Genomic DNA, 23,091 nt, shown 5'->3' on the forward strand with positions numbered 1-23,091 from the left:
CAATCGCCTTCCTTCCACTGCGGCAGCCGGGTCCCGGCGGAGCCCGCCAGCCCCCCGGTCGCGTCTCCGAGTCGCAGCTTTCCGGGACAACGCTCACCACTCCCGGATGCGCCCAGCCCACCACTCTTCCCTGGTCTCGGTCCAGGTGAGCACTTGCCGGGGCGAGACCCGTCCCACCGCTAGGAGGAAGGATCGGGTTGGGGTCCAGGCAGGGGGTCCCGGCCGCCCCACCCCTCGGCTGGAGTTGCATCATCCGCACCTGCCCGCCGCAGAGCTGGCCGGGCCCCGCGCGCCCCGCGTCCCTGACCCTACCCCTACAGCGAGTCCAGACGGTCCTTAAGCCAGGCGTTCCTAGCCCACGTGTCCCAGGGCCCCCACTCCAACTCCCACAGATGCGGAGGGGACGGCAGGAGGCGCGAGTCCGGGAGCGTCGAGTTGGGACTCGGGGAGGAATTTGGGGGAGATACAGTGTAATGGTGCCATCATCGATTTTGGATGGGAAATGACTGTTTCACAAATTGCTCTTTTCCGCCAGTTGTATGGGATGGGGGTGGGGTAAAATACTGACGTAGTTGCATGGGCGGCACGGGAGGTGGGTGCCCTCGGGGGTAGGGGGCGCGGGGTCCGCGGGGCCCTGCCCCTGGCACAAACTAAGGGGGTGGGGGAGGGTGCCCTGCGACCGCCACTTCGAACCCTAGGCAAGACGGATGGCTAAGCTGGAGAATGGAGGAGGGGGAGGGGGAGGGGCGGGAGTGCAAAAGTTAGCCTCCCAAGGATTACCTGGGGGTGTTTTTCCCAAACTGTATCCCCAAATGCCACCCCCACCCCACCAAAGGCCGGGTTACCGAGCAGCCTCCAGATCCACAGTAGTCTCGATTTCCCACCTGAAAACTCTTACTTTGAAGGAGTTTACTACCGTCCGCACCCTTGGCCCTAACTGGCCCCCTTGGGGCAGCCTGCATGCGCGCAGGGTGCCCGGGGTCGGGGTGCTAGGTGTCGTGACCCTAGGAGGGTCTTGGCATTTTAAGGCGGCAGCCAGCAGGGCGGCGCCAGGTGAGCCCTCCTCCCCAGGACGTACGTGCGTCGGCGCGCCGGGCGCTGTGCCCGCGGGGCTATGAGCCGGGCTGGGCGCGACGCAGTCCGCGGTTTTGAACCTGGGTCACCAAGCGAGCATCCCGCCGCGTGCCTGTGGATCCCACGGAGACTCGAACGGTTTCATCAGTGTTCCCAGCAACCCCTTACCTTTCGGGAGGTTGCTCCAGGCAAGGCGAGGCAAGTCGCCACATAGGGGACGAAGGGCTGCCTGTGTCTGCGGGGCCGGACTGCGTGGTATTCGGGCCAGTCCTGCGGCCCAGCAGGCACCCACCTAGCCAGGGCGCCGCCGGCCTGTTGGCCTCTGGTGGGGAGAAAGGTCTACGACCGGGGCGCTTCTACAAGAAGGAAGAATCACCTCCCCGCGGGCTACCGCGGAGCACAGCCAAGGCCTGGTGGCTTTGAAAGGGATGTGATTGCCAAGCCTTGGGGGTTTCCTCCTTCCTTGAGGGCGACCTGCTGGCGCTGGTCTGCACCTGGCCCTGCTCTGGGAGAAACGGAACCAGCTGGGATTGCCTCTGCCCTTGCTGGGGGCGGCGGTGCCCCGGCCGGTGCCTGCCCTCGAAGAGAAGGCGGGCGGGTCCCAGAACCTCCGCGTTCACCTCCAAGTGAGGAAGGAGCCCTTTGCACCTTCAGCCCAGCTCCGCCTGGCCCACCCGACCTTTTCACAGTAAAACTGCCTTCTGAAGCACCTTGAGGGGCAGACGCGCAAGGCTGGGGTCCCTCCAGCTTCCCGGAGGGGCAGTGGGGGCTGCACTCAGAGACCACCCCCCGCCCCAGCCACATCCCCCACGTTGAGTTCCTTGCAGGGAACTTCCAAACTCGCGCAGCTGGGGTCTTTGGGGGAGGGGTGTGGCAGCTTCAGATTTACAGAAAAATAGAGCGCACAGCACAGGGCTCCCACAGACCGCCCCCACGCTCGCCCAGTTCCAGGAAATGCTAACGTCTTGCATTAGTGTGGTGCCTTTGTTACAGTTCATGAACATTATTGTTAAACGGTGTCCATACTTACTCAGATTTCCCCTAATACCCTTTGTGTTCCAGGATTCCATCCAGGAGACCGCGTTATTACGTTTAGCTTTCACGGCCTCTTGCAGAGCTGGTGCTGTGCTGAATTTTCAGCCTTCAGCCTGGTGAGTGATGGCTTTGTGCCCAGCTGTGGACTCATCTTCCGTTCAGTGTGGAAAATCACAGGAGGCAGGAAAGGGCTTCTGAAGATGAGAGAGCACCTTGTCACCCAGAAGGAGCCCCGCCGCCTCTTCTTTGAGGGCGCCCGTTCCTTTTTCTTTTTTCCATTTTTTTGTCATCTATTTTAAGGTTCCATGAAATTTTGAAAATTTGATAAAATACACCGAATATACTATTTATTTTAACCATTCGTAAGTGTACAATTCAGTAGCATTATATACATTCACAGTGTTGTGCAACCATCACCGTTACCTGTACCCAAAACTTTTCATCATTTCTAACAAACTTTCTGCCCATTAAACAGTGCCCCACCCCCACCCCCGCACCTGGGACCCTCCTAACCCCTTAGTGTCTCTGCTTTGCCTGTTCTGGGTCCCTCGCATGGGTGGAGTCCTACAGCCCTTGTCCTTCTGTGTCTGGCTGATTTGACTAAGAATGTTTCATTCCTTTTTTTTTTTTTTCAGGGTAAAAATACATTTATTATATCCAGTTTCCTCTTGTTATTTCCATCATATAAATGCAGTCTTTTTATTTTTTTTGGAGGGGACACCCAGATATGAACCAAGTGTAATCTTTTTAAAACAACTCTATTGAGATATCTTTGATATATAAAAATTATATATATACTTAAGGTGTACAACTTGGTGTTTTGATTTACATACACGTTGTGAAAGGACACCACCATCAAGCTATCAAGCTGCTTTTTTTGGGTGGGGGGGTGGCGCATGCACTCACATGTTGAGAAGATTTTAAAACTTTATTCCTTTTTTATGGCCAAATACTATTCATTGTACAGCTAAACCACGTTTTGTTTATCCATTCATCTGTGGATGGACACTGGTTTGTTTCCACCTTTTGGCTACCGTGAACAGTGCTGTTGTGAATGTGGTGTGCAGATATCTGTTTCCTTTTTTTTTTTTTTTTTTTGGATAAATGCCTAGGAGTGGAATTGCTGGGCCACAGGGTAGTTGTATGTTTAACCTTTTGAGAACCCCTGAGCCGTGGTCCACAGCAGCCGGTGCCTGCGTGCGGTGCCTTTTCCTGCTGAGCTACATGAAGGAACAGAGCCTCACACTGGGGAGGGAGGCTGGTGAGCAGGGCTCCCAGGATCTACTGCATAAAGCAGGCTCTTCTGCAGGTTTTTGGAAACGACCCCAAACGGACCACATTCTTCCCCTTACCTTTGACAGATCCCACCATGCCTTCTGAGACACCCCAAGCGGAAGAGAGGGCTGCAGGGTGCCCCCACCTCTCAGGGGCACACTTGGGGAAAGGGAGCCTTGAAAAGGGGCCTCCGGGGGACAAGGAAGCCAAAGAGCACGTGTGGATCCGTCCTGATGCCCCGAGCAGGTGCTGCTGGCAGCTGGGCAAGCCTGTCAGCGACTCTCCACATCACCACGCTGCCCTGTAAGTCCCTATTTATGATCATAAGATGGTCTGTCCATTCCCTTGGGGGGAAGAGTTTGGTACCTGGAAGCCAGATAGCCCTGTGGACCTAGGGGGGCCCCCCCACTCTCCAGCCTTTGCAGGCACTCGGGATGGATGGTGGGTGGGGGTGGGAGGCTCAGGGAGGGCAAGTCTTGCTTGCGTTGTAGCCCAGCACCCAGGTCAGTGCGCCCAAAAGCAGACACTCAGTAAACAAAGGGATGCACCCGGGTCGTGCCCAGAGCGACCGCTTTCGGTGAGGCTTCTAACCCACACCCGTCTGGCTGCACGCTCCTGTTTGAGGTGAGAATGCTTACTTTTCAGTAATTAGGATCGTGCCTGCCTTTCCTGCTTAACTTCTGGTCATGAAATATTTTTCCATCGTGGGGTCTCTGTGGTTGGACCGAGACTGTGGGATGAAGAAGCCACGGTTTATAAGCCTTGTGTTGGGCATTCAGGGTCTGCAGCCATCTCGCCGTGAATACCTGCGGTGCAGAACACAGTTCATTTAGTCCGTGCATTTTTTTTTTTTCAATTGAAGTAGAGTCAGTTACAGTGTGTCTGTCTCTGGTGTGCGGCACAGTGGCCCAGTCATGCACACACATACATACGTTCGTTTTCATATTCTTTTTCATTAGAGGCTGTTATAAGACATTGAATATAGTTCCCTGTGCTATACAGAAGCTTGTTTTATTTTAATCTATTTTTATATATAATGGCTAACATTTGCAAATCTCAAACTCGCAAATGTATCCCTTCCCACCCCCTTTCCCCGGGTGGCCATAAGATTGGTTCTTATGTCTGTGAGTCTGTTTCTGTTTTGCAGATGAGTTCATAGTGTCCTTTTTCTTTCTTTTTTTTTTTTTTGGATTCCACATATGAGTGATATCATGTGATCTTTTTCTTTCTCTTTCTTAGTCTGTGCATCTTTCTTGTGCACAAACAGCTGCTGTATTTGGGCCCTTTCCAGGTGCAGGAGATTAACAAGTGGGAAAGAAAAAAATAGGCAAAAATCCCTAACCCTTCATGAAATGCAAGTCAAGATTACTAAATCTCAGGATAACCTCTGCTTCCTTAGTGTGACCTCCTGGGAGTAGAGCAAATGAGTCAGAGAATACACCTTTTAGGTGTCTGATTCTTGTTCTGTGTGCACTGCTATATCAACATTTATGATTATTGACTTAGATTCAGAACTGGGCGTGGGGAGGTGGGTGCGCTCCTCCGTGGGGCCAATGGACAGAAATAAAATGTACAAACCCAGAAGCTCCCAGATTAAATGCACCTTGATGCTGGGAGTTTAGGAGGCCAGCTTGGCCGCCAGCCATACAGGTTGAGCCCTTGCTGCCAAAACAAACCAGAGCTGGAGGTGAAAGGCCTGGGTGAGGCCCGGGTGGCTGCTGTGGGTCAGGGTGTGCAGGGAAGGGATTCCCAATGGTTCGGGGGGCTTCTAGCTCAGGCCTGGGGGGGCAGGACGCCCTCCTATCTAGGCTGTGACACAGCGTCACACCTGCATTTCACGTATAAGCCTGACCCTCCTAAAATGCCCTGGTGGGTTGCTCTCCTGCCCTGAAGCTGCTTGTCCCCATCCAGGCCCATGGCTATGGGTAGCTGGGCTCAGGCCCGACGCGCTGGGGCTCACCTGCTAGGAAGACTCTAGGCCAGATCCCAGGAGGAGACGGCCTAGGGGGTCCTGGCAGAGATAGCACAGTGGGGATGAGGCCTGGCGGCCTGGGGAGGCCTCAGAGCCGGTACCTGGACAGGCAGAAAGTGCCAGCCATGTGGATATCTGGGGAAGGGGGCTCCAGATGGTCCCAAGGTGGGATGGGCTCAGAAAGAGGAACAAGGTGGGAGCAGCAGAGTGGGGATAGGGGCCGTGCAGGGGAGGGGGAGGCAGGGCCCCCTCCCCGGGAAGGATTTCAGGTTGATTCTAAGACGCTGTGGGGTTCCCCTCCTAGAAACCTCTTGGGCCATCACAGTGAAAACATTTGGGATAAATTGTTAAATTCTTTCTCCTGACGCCTGCCCTGATGTCCCCAGGCAAGCTTCTCAGGGGACTTTCTGCCCGGCCCCCCAGGCCTGGTGCTGAGTTGGGAACCCTGTCTCCGTCCGCCCCCACCCCCACCCCGCCCGGCCTCACCCTCCTCTGGCCCCTACAGCCCCTGCTGGGGCAGGATGACTCAGCCTCCCTCCATCCCAGGTGTGCACTCTCCTGCCTTGGCTGTAACTAGTTAATGAGTCAACCCCAGGGTCGCCTCTAGGGCTTGGTCTCCCTCCAAGGCCGGGGTCCAGAGCCCTTTGCCCTGGTCCAGGCTCTCCCCTCACCCCAACGTCCACACCTCCCTTTGCCAAGTCTGCCTCCAACATGACTCTGATGTTAGCTCCTTGCCAACTGGCCCGTGTTGCTGCCTGTTTGGGTCCCGAGGTGGAGGGTGGTATTCCTGGGGAGCTGAGTCAGTACCTTGGGAGGTGGGGGCGATGGGTTCCTGCAGGGTGACCGGGGTCACCCGGGTTTGAGAACCGTGGGACAGCGCATGGGGAATCCAGGCTGTAGGAAGCACTGCATTTCTTGGAGTGCAAGTCAGCTTGGCTTGTTCTGGGGTGATTTTGGTGGCACATCCTTGGCACAGACGGGCAGAGGGTGGGTTTTGCATCGGTCAGTCCCTGAGGGTGATGGTGGAGGAAACATCTTCTGGGGCCACTCAGAGGATGCGGGTGTAACAGTCTGCTCACAGCTGAGCAGCAGCTGGGCTGTCCCACACCCTCCTGTCACCGGTCGCCAGCTTCTCAGCTGGAAGGACTGCTGGTGAGAGGCCAGTCACTAGAATGTGGAAGGAGACAGTGACCCATGAAAAGGGTATCCCGGAGCCTGGAGGCCCACCGCGGTGTGTTCTCAGACCCGGGGAGCAACATTGGTCCAGCTGTTAACTCAGTACCTTCGTTTATGCAGGTTTTGGGCGTGCTTGCCCGTGCATGAGCGTGTGACCTTTTACCAAGTGTAGATGTGTGTAATCACCACCCAGATCCCTTGTAAAAACCAGTTCTTGGATTTATTTTTTGATTTATTTTAAAGAATATGCTGGACTCCAAGACTGGTACCGTTTTGGTTTATTTTTCTGGGTAATCATGGGCTACTCTATTTTAGGGCAAAATCCCCCCAAATCTTGCCAGATATCCTGAAGAAGATTGGGGACACCCCGATGGTGAGGATCAACAAGATTGGGAGGAACTTTGGCCTGAAGTGTGAGCTCTGTGAGTACCCTGCCCTGCGTGGCTTGTGGGCCCCTCTGACCCTCAGTTGTGCATTAATGTGACCGAGATGACCTCAGGTGGAGTCAGGATGCACACACAACTGGTCAGCTAGGGGGTGACCCGGCCCATTCAAGAGTTGGTGTCAGGGAGGAGGTGGCCTGTGAGCTGAGGCCCGGACGTGGAGTGGGGGGCGTGCTCGGGCAGGTGTCAGGGCAGAACCAAGCTGGAAACTGCAGGAGAGGAGGCTGGGATCCCCGCAGCAGAGTGAGGCCGTTGCGTCCTGGACTTTGGTGAGGAGGAGGAGACGTGCTGTGGGTGGGCTGACATCTCAGCTGTCAGCTGGGCAGGAGGTGGCTGTCTCGCAGCTTCAACAGACTGTTCATCTCTCGTGTATCAGACAAAGAGGGGGAATCTGGAGGCTGGGGCTGGCCCTGTACTGGGCACACAAGCGGGTCACCCTCAAGTCTTGCCCAAGTCCTGTGGGGAAGGGGCTTCTGTGCAGGAAGCTGTTTCCAGGAACGTAGGAGGGTGGAGTGTACCTCCCAGTCACTGTTCTCCAGGGCATGTAGCCCAGGTAGACGCCAGCCTTGTCCCAGAGGAAGCGGCAGGAGTGGAGGCCCTGGAGGGGGACCAGGCCCGGTGCTGCTGGGGCCGAGAGCTGGAGAGGAGAGAGCACGGGGGTCCTAGGGGGTCGGCCCCACCGAGGGGAGGGACCGAGGCCATGTGGCCGATGCACCCCAGAGGCATCATCGCCGGAGCCTCCCCCACCCCCGGTGGAGGATCCTCTAATCAGCCCCAAGCACTGCCCACCCCCCGGCTCTGCTCTGGGGGGCTCAGGCTGCACGGGCGCGGCCCCGCGAGAGCTGCTGACGGCTCTGTGCTCTTCCGTCAGGGGACAGAGACCATCAGCGAGCTCCCAGCGGGTGTGGACCTGCTGTGGCTCAACTTGGCAGGAGCTCCTGAAGTTGGCTTTACTGCGCCAGCTTTACAGATGGAAAAACCAAGGCTCAGTTTGGTTACGTGGCTCGTCCGCGGCTGATCAGCTTGAGTCCCTGTGTCCGTGCCGGCCTTCCCGTGGCCTCCGTAGGATTTGGGGAGGAGGGTTAATTTTTTTTTAATTGAAGTATAGTCGGTTACAATTTGTCCATTTCTGGTGTACAGCATCATGTCCCAGTCATACACATATATTCATTTTCTAAATTGCTTATTTAATTAAATTCATTAATTTTATAAAACGGAGGTGCTGGGGATTGGACGCAGGACCTCATGCATGCTAAGCACGCGCTCTGCCGCTGAGCTGTACTCGCCGCCACGGAATTTTCTAACTCAAGTGCTGTGTGACCTGCAGGAGTCCTGGGGCGCAGGCCTCCTTAGCGGTCAGACATTCGAGAGCCCCCCCGCCACACACACACACACACACTGTCCCGGCAGGAGGATAAAGTCTGTCTGCAGTTGTGGGATTTCAGAAACCAGGACAGACCAGGAGGGAGCTTGTTTTGTAGGTGTTGTAGGCCGGCCTGCATCCTTCCAGTCACGTTTGGTGCAGTATCTCCCCCTTTTACAAACTCTGCGTATCTGTAAGAGATGAGAGGGAGGAAGGAAGGAAAGAAGGCCAGAGCGAAGGCTTAGGCACAGGAAAGGACATGGAATCTGCTGGGTGGGGAGATAGCGGGGATCCCCACATCTCTGGCGAGGGGCTCCTCCTGGGCAGGACAGTGAGAGGCAGGTGTGGAGGATTTGCGGGTCCTGGCCTGTGTGAGGGGGTGGGAGCCGTGGCTTCAGGTCATCAGGTCGTCTGGCCGGGCTGTCTGCCGCCCCCTGCTTGTCCAGCAAACCATTTTGAGACTGCTGCCCCCCAGGGGTGTGGCTCTGCTCCAGCCACCCCTTTAGAGAGTCCTTGGGGTGCCTCTGTCTCGTTCACTTGGAGTTGCCACGTGGTCCCCGGCAGGTGGGATGGGCAGGTGGGAGATGCTCCCATGGTTGAGCACCCTCATCCGGTGCAGGTGTGGGAGGTGGTGATGGGGACGTGATGATTTTTAGGACCAGCAAGGACCAAACCTGTCCCTCCATCCTGGGGCATGTCAGGTGACAGGGCGGGGTCTCTTCCTCTCTCATGATGGGTCTCTGGCTCCCAGTGGCCAAGTGTGAGTTCTTCAACGCGGGCGGGAGTGTGAAGGACCGCATCAGCCTGCGGATGATCGAAGACGCCGAGCGCGAGGGGACGCTGAAGCCCGGGGACACGATCATCGAGCCGACCTCGGGGAACACAGGTGGGTGCTGCAGCAGTCCAGAGCCCCCGGCCCAGGGGCCCCACGGCCGCTGCGCTGCCGTGTCCGGCCCCGCCCTCCCCTGCACGCTTTGCTCAGCACCTGATGCCCATGTGCAGGTGGGCGTCCCCGCCCAGCTGTCTCCGACGTCTTGCTGTCCGGGCTGCGTTGTGACGTCGGAGTCTGTTACAGGAGCAACTACCCCTGGGAGTAAAAATCTGTCTTAGTTTCCTGTGGCTGCAGTCATAAGTCTCACAGCCTGGGCAGCTTAATCAACAGGCATTTATTGTCTCACAGTCTAGAGGCTGGACGTCCAAGATCACGGCGTTGGCAGGGTTGGTTCCTCCTGGGGCCTCCCTCCCGGGTGTGCAGATGGCCATCTCCTCCTGTGTCCTCACATGCACCCCTCTGTGTGCGTCTGGGTCCTGATCTCTTCTTATGAGGACACCAGACATGGGATCAAGGCCCACCCATATGACCCCGCTTAACCTTCATCACCTTTTCAAAGACCCATCTCTAATTACAGTCACATTCTGAGGTGCTGCAGGGTGGGGCTTCAACACATGAATTTTGGAGGGACAATTCAGCCCATAACACTCCACCTTCTGGCCTCCAGAATTCATGTCCTTCTTGAATGCAGAATACATTCACCCCATCTGTACAGCCTCCCGGGGTCTTCAGCCATTCCAGTATCTACGCTAAGTCCCAAGTCTCATTTAAGTATCATCTAAATATCACCTAAATCAGATGTGGACAAGACCCAAGGCACGATTCCTCCTGAAGCAAATTCCTCTCAGCTGTGAACCTTGAAACCAGACCAGTTATGTGTTTCCAGAGCACAGCAGAGGGCCAGGCACAGGACAGACATCCCTCATCCAAACCTGGAGAGGGGTCATGGGTCCCAAGCAAGTTTGAAGCCGAGCAGGGCAAACTCTGGGATATCTGGAGGCTCCAGAATCTTCCTCTTTGGCTCAGTGCTCTGTCTTCAGACCCACGGGGGTGGCCGTGCCCCCTCAGCCCTGGACAGTGGCCTTGACCCGTTTGGAACAGAGGAGGAGGAGTCCAGCCCTGGCCTGTGCTCTGGGCCCGCGATGGGAGTGGCAGCACCAACCTCTAACCATCTTCGGGGTCCCCTTCCTTGGACGAGCCCCGTGTCACAGCGAGCTCCACGCATTTGCTGCCATTGCCCCTGTTCCCTCCCAGGCACCCAGTGAGAGCTGAGGAATCGGGGTTCAGTGCTGCACCCCGCTTTTCTCTGGGCACACTCGCTTTTCTGTCTCTGCCCCCACATGCCCTTCTCCCTCATGTGAGGGCGGAAGGGGGTGATGCTGGGCACTGGGAATCCTGCAGCACCCACTCCCCTGGGCATTCCCGGGGGTGGCCGGGTCTGGGGGGGTGCTGTGGGCCCCCCTCACCCCATGTGCTGCCCCCAGGGATCGGGCTGGCTCTGGCTGCCGCTGTGAAGGGCTACCGCTGCATCATCGTGATGCCAGAGAAGATGAGCACGGAGAAGGTGGGGCCTGGGGTGCTGGGGGCGGAGAGCTGGGGAGGTGTGGGGCAGGGCGTCTCCCGGGCCCCCGTCCCCGCGCTGCAGGCCTGGCAGTGCAATGAAGGCCGCAGCGTGCCTCTGCAGGTGGATGTCCTGCGCGCCCTGGGGGCTGAGATCGTGAGAACTCCCACCCAAGCCAGATTCGACTCCCCCGAGTCACATGTAGGGGTTGCCTGGAGGCTGAAGAATGAGATCCCCAATTCCCACATCCTGGACCAGGTGAGGCGCCAGGGCCCGGGGGCGAGTAGGTGCCCAGCGGTTGGGACCTCAGTGGGGCCCTCCCGGGGGGGCTCTGTGGGGGCTTGGGGGTGGTGTTGCACGCGTGCTGCAGAGGTGACTGAGGTGCTGGCACGGGGTCGCTGGCTGCTCCCGGCCCGTTCAGGTCCCCCAGCCAGCGGGGTCGGCCAGGCTGTTGCCTCTGCTGTCCGCTCCGCACACTGGGCTGGAAGGCCCTTTGCAGAGGGCCTGGGACGCTCTCTACAGGCATCAGACATGAAAAGCTTCTTGCTGGAAGCTCTCTGCCACTTGTTCCACTTCTGGGTTAATTCAGAAATCGCGTCTTCTGGAGAGTTGGTCTTAGTGCTTGGCATCTGTTGAGGTGCCTGTGTCCTTCTCTGAGCTGCTGGGATCCTCTCCGGCTTGCGCTGAGCTGTTTGCCTGGCGCCCTGTGGCTGCTGCCAGTTCTGTGCATCGACCTGAACATGGCTCCTCTGCTGTCTTTTCTCACAGTACCGCAACGCCAGCAACCCCCTTGCCCACTATGACATCACGGCCGAGGAGATCCTGCAGCAGTGTGACGGTGTGTACTTCTAGCCTAACCCTGCTGTCCATCTTGACTGGGAGTGTAGAAGTTACTTACCCTCTCCTTGGTAAACTCCTACTCATCCTTCAAAACCCAGCTCAAATGTCCCCTCTCTATAAAATGTTTTCTAGAGCATTTCCCTAGAGCAGTTTCCGGCCTCTATGGTGTTCTCTTGGACTTTGCCCTTGCCTCTCCTATAATATCAAACATACCGTCTTTGTTTACCTAGCCATCTTTCCTCCAAACCTATAGGAGCTCCTGAGCACAGGGAACAAGTGTGTCCCAGGCTGGTACGGGGCTCACAGCAGGGGTGTCACATTGCTGATTGGCACTTGGCATCAAGCCCCAACTTGGCACTGAATTCAACATTCAGGTTTTCTCATCTCCAGGTCTGGGGTGGTGACGTCCTACTCTGTATGGACAGGAGGCATCTTGGAACCTCTCCACACATTTGGTGCCAAGGCCGGTTGGGGTTGTGATGTTTCCTGATGGGCCATCTCCCTAAGAGATTTTCAGGACGAGTTCCAGGGGGTTGGCACCCGCCTTGGCTTCCTGTTGGAGCCTGATGTTGGCTTAAATGCACCTCGTTCCGTGCCCGGGAGCCAGGCAGCAGAGTCCGGGCATTTGCTCACCCAGGTTTTATGTGTGAGAATCTTCTCATTTGGCAAAACCAGCCTTTCTGCCTCATCACAGGGGCCCGTGCTGACTTGTCTGCAGGTGCCCGAGCTGGTCCCTGGGCCCCCTGAGAGCCCAGACGATGTCTGAGCCGAGCTGAGTGATTTATGCCAGTTCATTTCATAATTCAGCCCACTTACTCACGTCGAACAAAACCGGAGAGCTCAGGAAAGTGTGAGGGGCCGCTCCCGGGCTCAGCCCTCAGCCCAGTGCCCTGCCCCCCACAGGACGCCACCTTACCTACGACTCACAGATTCAGGACAGACAGGGATTTCAGTGGCGTCTGTCCTTTAGCAAAGACTTCAGTGAGGACTCCGGGTCCCTGTCACTGTCAACGCCTCTTAAAGATAAAGGACTGTGATCAGAGGTTTTAAATTTGAGAACAGTTTCTTTAGAGCTTTTTGACAACCCGTCTTCCGTGTGCTTGAGTATGTTTTTGCACATTATTGAGAGTGGTGGGCTGGCCGTTACGGCCGGCCGAGAACGTTCTCCCTGACGCAGCATCTCCCCCTCAGGGAAGCTGGACATGCTGGTGGCTTCCGCGGGCACGGGCGGCACCATCACGGGCATCGCCAGGAAGCTGAAGGAGAAGTGCCCGGGGTGCCAGGTGAGCGGCCCGGGGCTGCGAGGGTGCCGCCCTGTCCGGGAGAGGTGGGCCTGGACGTGAGCGCGTTTCCCACCCGAGGCCTGCGCTGCCGTTGGAAGCTTCATCGTTAAGCTCTCTGGCGTTGGGTAGAGCGGAAGGTTCTCGTCCCTGCCATTTCTGTGTAGACAGCCTTGTGTCTCACACGGTGGGCGCGCCTGCACCTGCCTGGAGATAAATGGCCCAGCAGCCCACGACGGGCCCCCAGATGAGCCAGGGTTGGGGGGGAGTCAATTTGGGTGGCCTCGAAGGATCATTCCAGAAGCCATAAGCACTCAGGTCCATGTCCTGCGGCTGCCCTGCCAGGGGCTCTGAGAGCCAGGGACGGGCACCTGGATTTGGAATTGAGTGGGCCTGGGGAGGGGCTCAGGGAGACGCCCCACTGGTGGCTCTTCCCTGCAGCCTGTCTCTGTGCCGTCTGGGAAGGGCAGTCCCAGCACCGCCCCTTGCCCCCAGACTGCTGTCCCAGGGGTCATCTCTCGAGGCTGTCCTGGGGCACCCTGCACGTGGGGGGCATCCCAGGAGGCCACCTCCCCAGCCTCGAGCCACCCACCCCGAGTGCCCGGAGCTGGGGTTTGCCTCATCACCTCCCAGTGCCAGGCTTGGGTTTCTGGGCTTCCAGTCTTGCCCCTGAGACCGGGGAACAGCAGGGGGCCCTCACCCCAAGCATAGCCGCACGCGGCCAGGTGAGACTTTCCCAGATGTGAGCCCTGACGCCACCCGCTCTTCAGATCATTGGGGTGGACCCCGAAGGCTCCATCCTTGCAGAGCCCGAGGAGCTGAACCGGACGGAGCAGACGGTCTACGAGGTGGAGGGGATCGGCTATGACTTTGTCCCCACAGTGCTGGACCGGACGGTAGGCGGGGGCAATGACAGGCCCAGCCTGAGGTCGCACCCTTGCACCCGCTGACCACGAGCAGAGAAGCGAGCCCTGGTGCACAGTCCCGGGGGCCAAGACTTGGTACACGCAGTCCTGTGGCCATGATGAGCGCGTGCAGTGGCCCCACGGAGCAGATACGGAGGCCGCTGTGGGGGGGGAGGGGTGGCACGTCCAGCCTGCACACAGATCAGGCCCCTGCAGAGGGAGGGAGCAGGCAGCTGAGGCAGGCAAGCAGGCCAACGTGGGCGGTGGGACCGCAGGAAAGGCTCTCTGTGAGGATGCTAGAGGACGCTTGGCCCGAGAGACCAGGAGCGTGGCCATGCAACAGGGCTGGCACGCAGTTTTAGTTGCCCCAGGCGCACAATGTGCTCGACGGAGGCGGGGGAAGCCTTGGGTCTGCAGAGCGAGTCCCAGATCCCAGACGAGGGGCCAGGCCACACCCCTGGAGGGTCGCGGCCACTTGGGCTGAGGCCGGCAGGGAGGGTGCAGACCAGATGGTGGGCTCCCTGCCCGCCCTACCCAGAACCACCCAAGTGCCAAGCTCCCGGCGCCGCCTGGCTGACCGCCTGCCCTCGGCCGCCCGCAGGTGGTGGACAAGTGGTTCAAGAGCAACGACCAGGACGCCTTCGCCTTCGCCCGCATGCTGATCGCGCAGGAGGGGCTGCTGTGCGGTGAGCGGGGCGCCGGGCTGCGGGCGGCTGGCTGCTTGCCCTCCGCCAGCCTCCAGGCCAGCGTGTGAGGATGCCCTCCCTCGTTCTGAGGCTGCCCCACCCGCCTGCCCCCCATCTGCTCCAAGCCTTTGGGGTTCCGGGTGAGGGTTTGGTTCTGAAACCCTGAGCAGGCGTGAGGCTCCGTGGTATCGAGGAGAACGTACACGTTCTCCTAGCTCCTCCCCTTGCACACATAGCTGCACACTGCGCCCCGGCAGGTCTGACCCCCGGGCCCTCTCGGCAGGTGGCAGTGCCGGCAGTGCCATGTCCGTGGCCGTGAAGGCCGCCCGGGAGCTGCAGGAGGGCCAGCGCTGCGTGGTGATCCTGCCCGACTCCGTGCGGAACTACATGTGAGGCGCGCTCCCCCTCTGTTGCCCCTCCCCCTCCGCTTCCTCCAGCACTTGAGCTGTCACTGTCACTGCCCCCGGGGGTCTGCGCTGACAGCTGACGGCAGGAAGGAGGCAGGCTGGGGGTCCCGGGAGTTCACGTTTTCTCAGCCTGTTCGTCCCCGGCTCGGGGCTCCCAGATGCCTCTGAAGTCAGTGCCCGCACCGACAGGCCGGACAGACCTCCCCAAGGGGCCACCCCTCTGGCCCCCTTGCTTCTCTGAGCTCTCTGGGCCTAACCTCCAGCCAAGGGAGGAGGAGGGGGAGGAAGACGGGCCGCCCTCAGAACAGGTCCCCGCCCCTTGCCCACCACCCACTGGCTCACCCACCCTCTGGCCTTGACCGAGGAGACCCTGGCTGGGGTCAGCAGCCTGGGGACATGCTGTGCAATGTCTGAGCCACGGCCCCCGAGGCTCCTTCGATCTGATGGTGCTGCTTCTGCACACCCGCACAAGCCCTCTCCCCACGTGGCAGCTCACAGCCTCCGCTTTGAATTCCCGTCCTCTGGGCTGACGGCCTGCCGGAGGTCACCAGCTGAAAGTGCCAAGGGTGTTGTGTGGGAGGGAGGGAGGGAGGGAGGGAGGGAGGGGGCAGGGGCCTAAAGACCGCCCTCACAGACCCTTGGATCCTCCAGCTTCCTCCCTGGCTCGGGAGCGGCAGCTTATACACCTTGGGTGAGCTCAGATGTCCCAGGCTGGGTCTCCAGTTGGGGGCGAGTCACCTCAGGGTCCCCTGCTGAGCTGCCCTGAGCTGCACCGCCTGCCTCCCCGACTCGGTGCATGAAAACAGACGGTCATCTCTCCATGTGCCTGGCTGGCCTGCCGTGTACACACACGTGTGTGTGATGGGAGTGTGGGTGAATGAATGTGTGCGCACACGTGTCTTCTGCACCTGCGTCTGGTCCTGGGGTCTGTGGGTCATCTCTGACCCACACTTGGTTGGCCCTCGCCTGCCTTTTTAGGGCAGGTCCCTGGCAGCCCCCAAGGCATGGTCTGGCGCCCTCTGACCCCAGGTGGGACTCAGCTAGAGCAGACGTGAGGATGGCCAGGGAAGTGGCCGCCCGGGGAGCCCTGAGCAGGGGTACGGGATGTCACAGTACCCGGGACAGAACCTCTTCCCGTTCTCTGAGCTCGTGCGGCCCTGGTGGGCCAGGCGCCCCCGTCGGCCACAGCTCCCTAGGGGCTCTCTCTGGAGTCCAGCTCTCAGGCCGCTTGGTGGAGCTTCCAGCCAGCCCCGTGGAGTCTCTGCTGGACCCTTGGGGTCTGGGCAGAAATGCTGCACTTTCTCTCTCTGAGAACCGTGTCCCCTCGGTGTGGGCAGAGGCAGTGGTGAGACCCTGTGCCAGGCCTGGTGTCTTCTGCGGCTGCAGGTCCAAGTTCCTGAGTGACAAGTGGATGTTGCAGAAGGGCTTCATGAAGGAGGAGGACCTTACGGTGAAGAAGCCATGGTGAGGGCGCCTCTTTGCAGAGACCACTCCTGGCAGCCACCCACGTGGTTGGGGCTTGAGTTCCCGGGACCCGGCTCACAGCCCCCACCGTGCCCTCTCCCCTCAGGTGGTGGCACCTCAGAGTTCAGGAGCTGAGCCTGTCGGCTCCGCTGACAGTGCTGCCCACGGTCACCTGTGAGCACACCATCGAGATCCTCCGGGAGAAGGGCTTCGACCAGGCGCCCGTGGTGGACGAATCGGGGTCAGTCTCCGCCGCCACCCAGAGCTCGGCCCTCTGGGCTCTGCCGGGAGCCTGCGGCCTGTGCCCCTCCCTCCTGTGTCTGCAGCGCGGGCCGGGCAGCCTGGTGCACCCAAAGCTGGCTGGCTGACCTTGGCCACTGTATATACAGATGCTCAGAGCATTGGACCGCTGGTCCCTGAGGACTGGCCAGGGTGGGGGCTGCTCATGTTAATCCTCTGGGCCTTAACGCCTTGGTCCCACCCCACTGCACCCAGTGTGTGCACAGGAGCCGGGTATAGCAACCTGGCCTTGCTCTGAGGACGTGCCTAACAGTGGAAGGCCATGGCAGACATGCCCTGGTGACAGTGACCAACCATCCAGTTTCTCCCAGAACTGTCCAGTTCCAGCCCTGAAAGTCCTGTGTCCTGGGACACTGGCCAGTTGTTCACCTTTGACACCAGTCAGAATGGAGACACCCAAAGGGCGTGGGTTCCTGTCTCCCTGCACTGGACAGTCGGTGTCAAGGCAGGGCACCTGGTCGCTGCTGTGCTCCTGCCACACGGAGACCCTGGGCGGGCGGTGGTTGAATTCTAAGAAGAGTTCCACGCTCGACCCCGAGGGCGGCTGTGCTGAATTCTGCTGTCTCACAGGCGGAGGGGCACCCGTGCTGACCCCTGCCCCGTCCCCTCTTCCCCAGGGCTGTCCTGGGGATGGTGACTCTGGGGAACATGCTGTCGTCCCTGCTCGCGGGGAAGGTGCGGCCGTCGGACCAAGTTCGCAAAGTCGTCTCCAGGCAGTTCAAGCAGGTGCGAGCCCCACTCGCCCGGGCAGCTGGCGCTGAGACCAGCTCCGTCCTGGAAGGCAGGGCTTGGCCCTCAGCTCTTCCCTGGCATCTGTTGGGCCAGTGCTGGCTGGACCCCATCAGACCCATATATCTGAGAATTTGCCCCAGCTTTGCAAACCGAGAGGCCCAGGTTGGGGAGGGGCCCACGTGGGTGAGGGCTCGCCAAGTCCATACCCGGGCAATGCCAGGGTCACTCGCAAGCCCAGAGACCCTCAGTCCAGCCGAGCCAGGTGTCTGCTGGCCTGACCCTGCTCCCTGGCGCCGCGCCCTGATCCTGTCCTGCGCACGCTTCCATTTAAGAGTACTGGGCACACCCGATGATTCCACAAGAGCTGGGAGGCCCTGCTGTGCGGGGCCACTCGGACCCTGTGGTCCTCCTGAGGTGGTGGCCACCCTGTGGTGGGCCTGTGTCCCTGAGGGCAGGTGGAGTCGGGGCAGCCCCAGTCCCCAGCCTCGTGGCCCCCGACACCTGACACTTGGCAGTGCCTTCCTCGACTGACCCCCAAGTGAAGGGGGTGGAGAGCTGGTGGCTGTTTTACACTCGAAGGGCAAGGGGGTTGAGCCCAGGTCTCGGAATGGATTGGGTTTCCTTCTTCCCCACCATACACGGAGCTGAGATGCTGCCAGGATCTGGTATTTCTCGCCATTTCCACCCCACTGCCACCACCTCTAGGGTGGTCCCTGCAGGTCCCTCATCCGGGCTCTCACTCCCCGCAGCTGGAGAGACTGCAGGAGGCATAGGTGGGGTCCTGTCCGTCCCTGTCAACCCCAGCCCCCCTGGAGAGTGTCCTGATGCTGCGACCCCCAGCTCTCTCCCCTCCTCCAGTCCACCTGTCCCGGTTCTCAAAGGGGCAGTTCTGTCCTGCCGCCTTTACCCCAGTTGTCTCCACCTGGCACCCCCCACCACACCCCAGCTGTAGGTCTCAGCTCAAAGCCCCCCTCCTCTTGGCCTCCCTGACCCCAGGGCCCAGCACCTAGCACGTTGGGAGTGTTTCTCGGAGCATTCATTGCCCTCCCCCCACAGTGTAAGCTCCAAGAAGCTGTCCTGGCCCCAGTGGTCACTGAGTGGGAAGCACGGTGCCCAGTGTCACCTGCTCATCCAGCCCCTGCGGCCCCTCCCAGGAAACCCATGGTAGTGAGGGTTGTGGGGGTGAGGACCCTCTGGATCCATAAAGGACTGTCTAGGTCCAGGACCATCAACAGAGGACCTGGTGCCATGGTGACACTAAGGGACACCTGGGGCTGGGGTGTAACTCCAGGCATGTGGGATACAGGACTCCTCCTGGAAGTCCCCTTGCAGGAGCCCGGCACCCTGACCGGGTCGGGAGGAGCCCTGCGGTGGAGTCCCAGGCTGCCTGAGCCTTTCCAGTTTCCATCGCTTTGAAAAAGCTGAGTGGCAAGCTGTCAAGTTCACTCCGCTTTCTCTGTACCCCCACCTTCCTGCTCGCCCCCTTCCCTGGGGGTTGTTTAAAGCCACAAAGATCTTGGTAAAAGGAACTGTGGCCTCAAGTGAGTTCCAAGTGCAGGGAGGTCACCTTCCATCGCCCCAGGCCTGACTCCCTGGGGACCACCAGGCGCCCGGTCCTCTCACACGTGGAAGGTCAGGAAAGGGCGTAACCAGCTCCCCCCGGCCAGGGGGCTAAACTGATGAAGAGCGTCCTCAGAAGTGATTGCAGAGACCAAGATCAGGGCCATTTAAGCCTCTTGCCCAGAGCAAACATCTTCCTCCCGGGCATCTGGCTGCTGCGACTTCCGGGTTCCAAGGCAGCTGGGCTGAGACAGGGACCCTGGGGTTGCCCCCACCCTGCATTTCCGGGGTCTGGGGCGTGAGCTGGGCCAGGCGCTGGCGGTGTGTGGGGAGGAAGGGGGTGGCTCCACGTGGACCCACATACACCTGTGGACCGAGTGGGGTGGTGGGTCTGGAGGTGGGGGTCAGCCTCGCCCCTCCTGCGCAGTGGCTGGTCTCTCCGACCCCACCCCCTGACCTTCCCTCCCCAGACTTGCTCTGTCTTGTGCCCCCCAAAGCCCCTCTCCCATCTTGGGAACTCGCTTCCCGTGAATGCCGGGTGAGTCCAGTTCTATTTTCTTTCGAAAGATGGACCTTCGATGTCCTTTTTAAAACCCTTGCCAGTTCTCACTCTGTCTGCTGAGCAGATGGTGCGGAGGGAGCCCCCACGCTCCCGCCCTCACAGCCCTGTGCCGTCGCCTCTTGCACCGATCCAGAATTTGTTACGACGGTGATGGATATCACGTCGTTAGTGACTGACGTCCCCAGCTGACACAAGGGCTCAGTCTTCGGGTTCTGCAGCTGTGTGGGCCGTGACACGCATGCGGTGACGTGTCTTGTCAGAGCATCGCACCGTGTGGCCCCACATCCTGGCTCCCTCCTGTTTCTCCCTCCGTCCTTGACCCACTGCAACCACCGATCTTAGGAGTTTTGCCTTTTCCAGAATGTCACGGGTGGGGTCACACGTGGGGAGCTGCCCCAGTTGGCTCTTGTGATTAGCAGTATGCACGGAGCCTTCCAGCTCATCCAAGTGTCCTTTTACACACGTCACATCTCCTTCAGTGTCTAAATCAACAAGAGGTCCAAGAGAACCTTCTGGAGGGAGGCAGCCTCTCCTGTTGCTTGGTGCTCCGTTCCTCGGAGGGCCTGGCAGACGGGGACCGCAGGGACAGCAGGCCTCAGGCTCTGGCTGGGCTGGGCCGGGCTGGGCTGGCTGGTGAGTGCTGACCGTGGCTTCTCTTCCAGATCTTCCTGACGGACCCGCTGGGCAAGCTCTCACACATCCTGGAGACTGACCACTTCGTCCTGGTGGTCCACGAGCAGATCCAGTGTAAGTGGGGCTCTCTGGGGGCCGGGGTGCTGGGAGCCGGAGTGCCGGCCACTGAGCGCCCAGCTTCCGTGTGCACGTTCCTGCCATGAGCTCACAGGGAGCCTGGGGAGTCTGAGGTGCTGACCGTCAGCCACCCCCAGCCTTGGGTGCAGATCCCAGAAGGGTCCACATGGGTGCCCGCCCCCAACAAGCTCGTGGGGCTGATAACCTGCTCCCAGGGCCCTTCCCGGGCCTCCTCACTGTGTCTCCAGAGACCGGGGATGTCCTGGTTCTGGGCGAGGACAAGGGCTGTAGAAATCACAAGAATCGGGAGGGCCTTGGGGCCTGACCACTCTGCTGCCAAGGCTGGTCCTGGGGCCCAGGTGCCCCATCTAACCCCTCTCCCGTCCTTGGCTCCACAGCACGGGACCTGGCCTTGTCAGGAGTGGTGGGGGGGCCAGCAGGTACGTACCCCCGCTCGGCTGTGCTCAGCATCGCAGCCCCTGACCGCAAAGGAGGGCGTCCAGGCCCCAGGTCCCGAGCCGGGCTGGGAGCTCCCTCCCCTTAATGTCACGTCAACTCATGTCTCAACATCCACACACCCCGACCTGGGTTCCAGAGTCAGGTCTGTAAGTGAGGTTTCCTTGGACACAGCCATGCCTGAAAACAGGTCCACGGCTGCTTCTGTGCTGTGTGGGCAGAGCTGAGTGGTCATTACAGAGCACACAGCCCTTTACAGAAAGTTTGCCAACCCTGCTCTGGATGGTGTCCCCTGGGGGGCCTGGAGGCCCCTCAGATCGCCCCCTCCTGGGGGGCGCACAGCTTCTCCAAAGTTCCCCTTTGCCCAAAAGTTCCTGAGGTGCTCCAAGCAGGCCAGTGGGATGCCAGGCCCCTCTGTGCCTCCCCCACCCCCACCCTGTGCGACCTTTGCCCCAAAGGCATGGGGGACAGACAGGGATGTGGGGCTGGTGAATGGGATGAGACCTGGGTGTCTCCCACCCGTGCTCAGCTCTGCCGGCCCTCTTTGTGCTCCATGACACTGTCTCAGTCCAGGTTCCCCCGGGAAACAGAACCAACAGGATGTGTGGAGAGAGATTTGCTTAACTGGCTGATAGGCTGGGAAGTCCCAAGATCTGTACATGACTGGGCGGGCTCGAGCCCAGGCAGGAGTCAGCGTTCCCTCCCGAGCCCGAAGGCAGGACTGGTCCCCTCTTACTCTTGGAGGCTCTGCCTTTTTGTTCTATTCCGGCCTTCGACGGATTGGACGGCCCCCCGCCCCCTGCACTGAGGAGGGCATCTGTGTTACTAGGTCCCTCCAACCAGGCACTGACACCATCTGGAGACACCCAGGATGGTGTCTGACCGCTCTCAGGGCACTCGGGGTCCAGTCAAGTTGAAGTGGAAAATTAACCATCTCAACCACCCTCTCTGCTCTTGGAGGCTGGCGGGGGGAGACCAGGGGCATTCATTCTAAGTCTGAGGGAAAGGCGTGGGTTTGCAGACGGAACTGTGGGCAGAGACGCCAGCTGCTGGTGGTGGGGGTGAGCAGTGCTGGGACTCGAGCCTGGGGCACCGAGGGAGACCACGCACCGCTCAGGCAGCCCCAGGGGGCACAGCTCAGAGGAGTCAGCACTCTGCTCTCTGCGGCTCAGCCCACTTGGCTGGTGTCGGGGGAGACGGTCCTTGTCACTGGGCTGCCTTGGGTGCCGCCCTGGGACACCTGGGCTCAGGGCAGCAGGCGGGGTTGGTCCCCGACGGCGCCTGGGGGTGGGCGCGGCTGCCTCAGACCTGCCCGGGCGGAGGCCCCCCTAAACCTGCGGCCTTGTCCCTCCTCAGACCACAGCCACCGGGAGGCCAGTAAGAGGCAGACAGTGTTCGGGGTTGTCAGCGCCATTGACCTGCTGAACTTCGTGGCCACCCGCGAGCGGAACCAGAAGACAAAGCTAGGAAGCACCTCAGAGCCCAGAGGCATGGGGGCCGGGGCCCAGCCCGCCCCGTGACTGCTAACCGCCTGCCGCCGGGCACGGCTCTGTCGCGACCGGTAGCAGAAAGCAGGTGTAGGACGCTTAGCGCGGAGCCCGGGGCCGGCAGAAAGGTTAGGCTTCCCCTGCCAACGCCTGGCTGCCTGAAAGAATCTATTTATGGTTTTTTCCATCAGATGTGTTTTTCTTTAACTTTCTCCTAAAAATGTTCCCACAAGCAAGTCTATTCAAAGAGAGCTCAGCCGGGCAGGTGGGCGGTGGACCCACAGCAGGACCAGGGCGGGGGAGGAAAGGCAGAGGAAAGAGCCTTTTCCAGGAGCCCAGGACGGGAGCCGCAGAAAGGGGCTGAGGAAGGCTGGGTCGGCTCAGCGGCCCTTCTCAGCGCTGTCCCCTCGGGGCTGGGTCGGGTGGAGTGGCTTGAGTGTTTGGAGGTTTTTAAATTGAGATGACATTCACATAACCTAAAATAATCAATTTAAAATGTATACTTTGGTAGCATTTATGACACTCCCAGTATTGCACAGCTCTGTCGGGTTCCAAAACATCCCCCGCAGTAAGCAGTCACTCCCCTCCCCTCCTCGCCCCCGGCCACCGCTCGTCTGCCCCTGTCTGTCCCCACGGGCTTACCTGCCTTGGATAGTTCATATAAAAGGAATCGTACAATCTGTGACCTTTTGTGTCTGGCGTATTTCCCTTAGCACGGTATTTCTGAGGTGCACTCCTGCTGCAGCAGGAACCAGTGCTTCCTTGTTGTGGCTGAATAATACTCCGTTGCTTGGACGGACCCCGTTGTGCTCACCAGCCACCAGCTGATGGACATCTGGGTTGCTTCCACTCTCGGGCTGCTGTGACCAGTACTGCTATGAACGTTTGTGCACAAGTATTTGTCTGAACACCTGTTTTCAGTGCTTTTGGT

The 23,091-nt window shown here is 59.6% G+C and overlaps 1 protein-coding gene across 4 annotated transcripts; it reads left to right on the forward strand.

The window, feature by feature from the left end:
• Positions 1 to 26: 26 nt before the first annotated feature.
• CBS (cystathionine beta-synthase) lies at positions 27 to 22,845 on the forward strand. Of its 4 annotated transcripts, none has more exons than XM_074347116.1 (18): positions 27 to 145; positions 2,137 to 2,225; positions 3,471 to 3,687; positions 3,876 to 4,008; positions 6,848 to 6,954; positions 9,090 to 9,224; positions 10,655 to 10,734; positions 10,855 to 10,989; positions 11,500 to 11,569; positions 12,763 to 12,854; positions 13,622 to 13,747; positions 14,358 to 14,442; positions 14,726 to 14,831; positions 16,236 to 16,313; positions 16,420 to 16,554; positions 17,231 to 17,339; positions 20,130 to 20,214; positions 22,030 to 22,845. In XM_074347116.1, the coding sequence occupies exons 3-18, from the start codon at positions 3,618 to 3,620 to the stop codon at positions 22,191 to 22,193; spliced, it is 1,710 nt and encodes a 569-aa protein (XP_074203217.1). In that variant the 5' UTR covers positions 27 to 145; positions 2,137 to 2,225; positions 3,471 to 3,617; the 3' UTR covers positions 22,194 to 22,845. The 4 variants fall into 4 exon arrangements, with proteins under 4 accessions (XP_074203217.1, XP_074203270.1, XP_074203366.1 ...); XM_074347169.1 differs by lacking the exon at positions 3,876 to 4,008 and adding an exon at positions 20,616 to 20,657 and having other exon boundaries at positions 37 to 145; XM_010966562.3 differs by lacking the exons at positions 27 to 145; positions 3,876 to 4,008 and adding exons at positions 1,121 to 1,272; positions 20,616 to 20,657.
• The last annotated feature ends 246 nt before the right edge of the window (positions 22,846 to 23,091 follow it).

The sequence above is a fragment of the Camelus bactrianus genome, chromosome 1 (assembly GCF_048773025.1).
Source record: "Camelus bactrianus isolate YW-2024 breed Bactrian camel chromosome 1, ASM4877302v1, whole genome shotgun sequence".
Lineage (NCBI taxonomy): Eukaryota > Metazoa > Chordata > Mammalia > Artiodactyla > Camelidae > Camelus > Camelus bactrianus.

Bases quoted from the DNA above. Each gene is read 5' to 3' on its own strand.
- CBS (XM_074347169.1), top strand. From the start codon at position 3,479: ATGCCTTCTGAGACACCCCAAGCGGAAGAGAGGGCTGCAGGGTGCCCC. The intron at 14,832-16,235 runs GTGAGGCGCGCT...CTGCGGCTGCAG, and splicing joins GACTCCGTGCGGAACTACAT to GTCCAAGTTCCTGAGTGACA. The intron at 20,215-20,615 runs GTAAGTGGGGCT...TTGGCTCCACAG, and splicing joins GGTCCACGAGCAGATCCAGT to CACGGGACCTGGCCTTGTCA.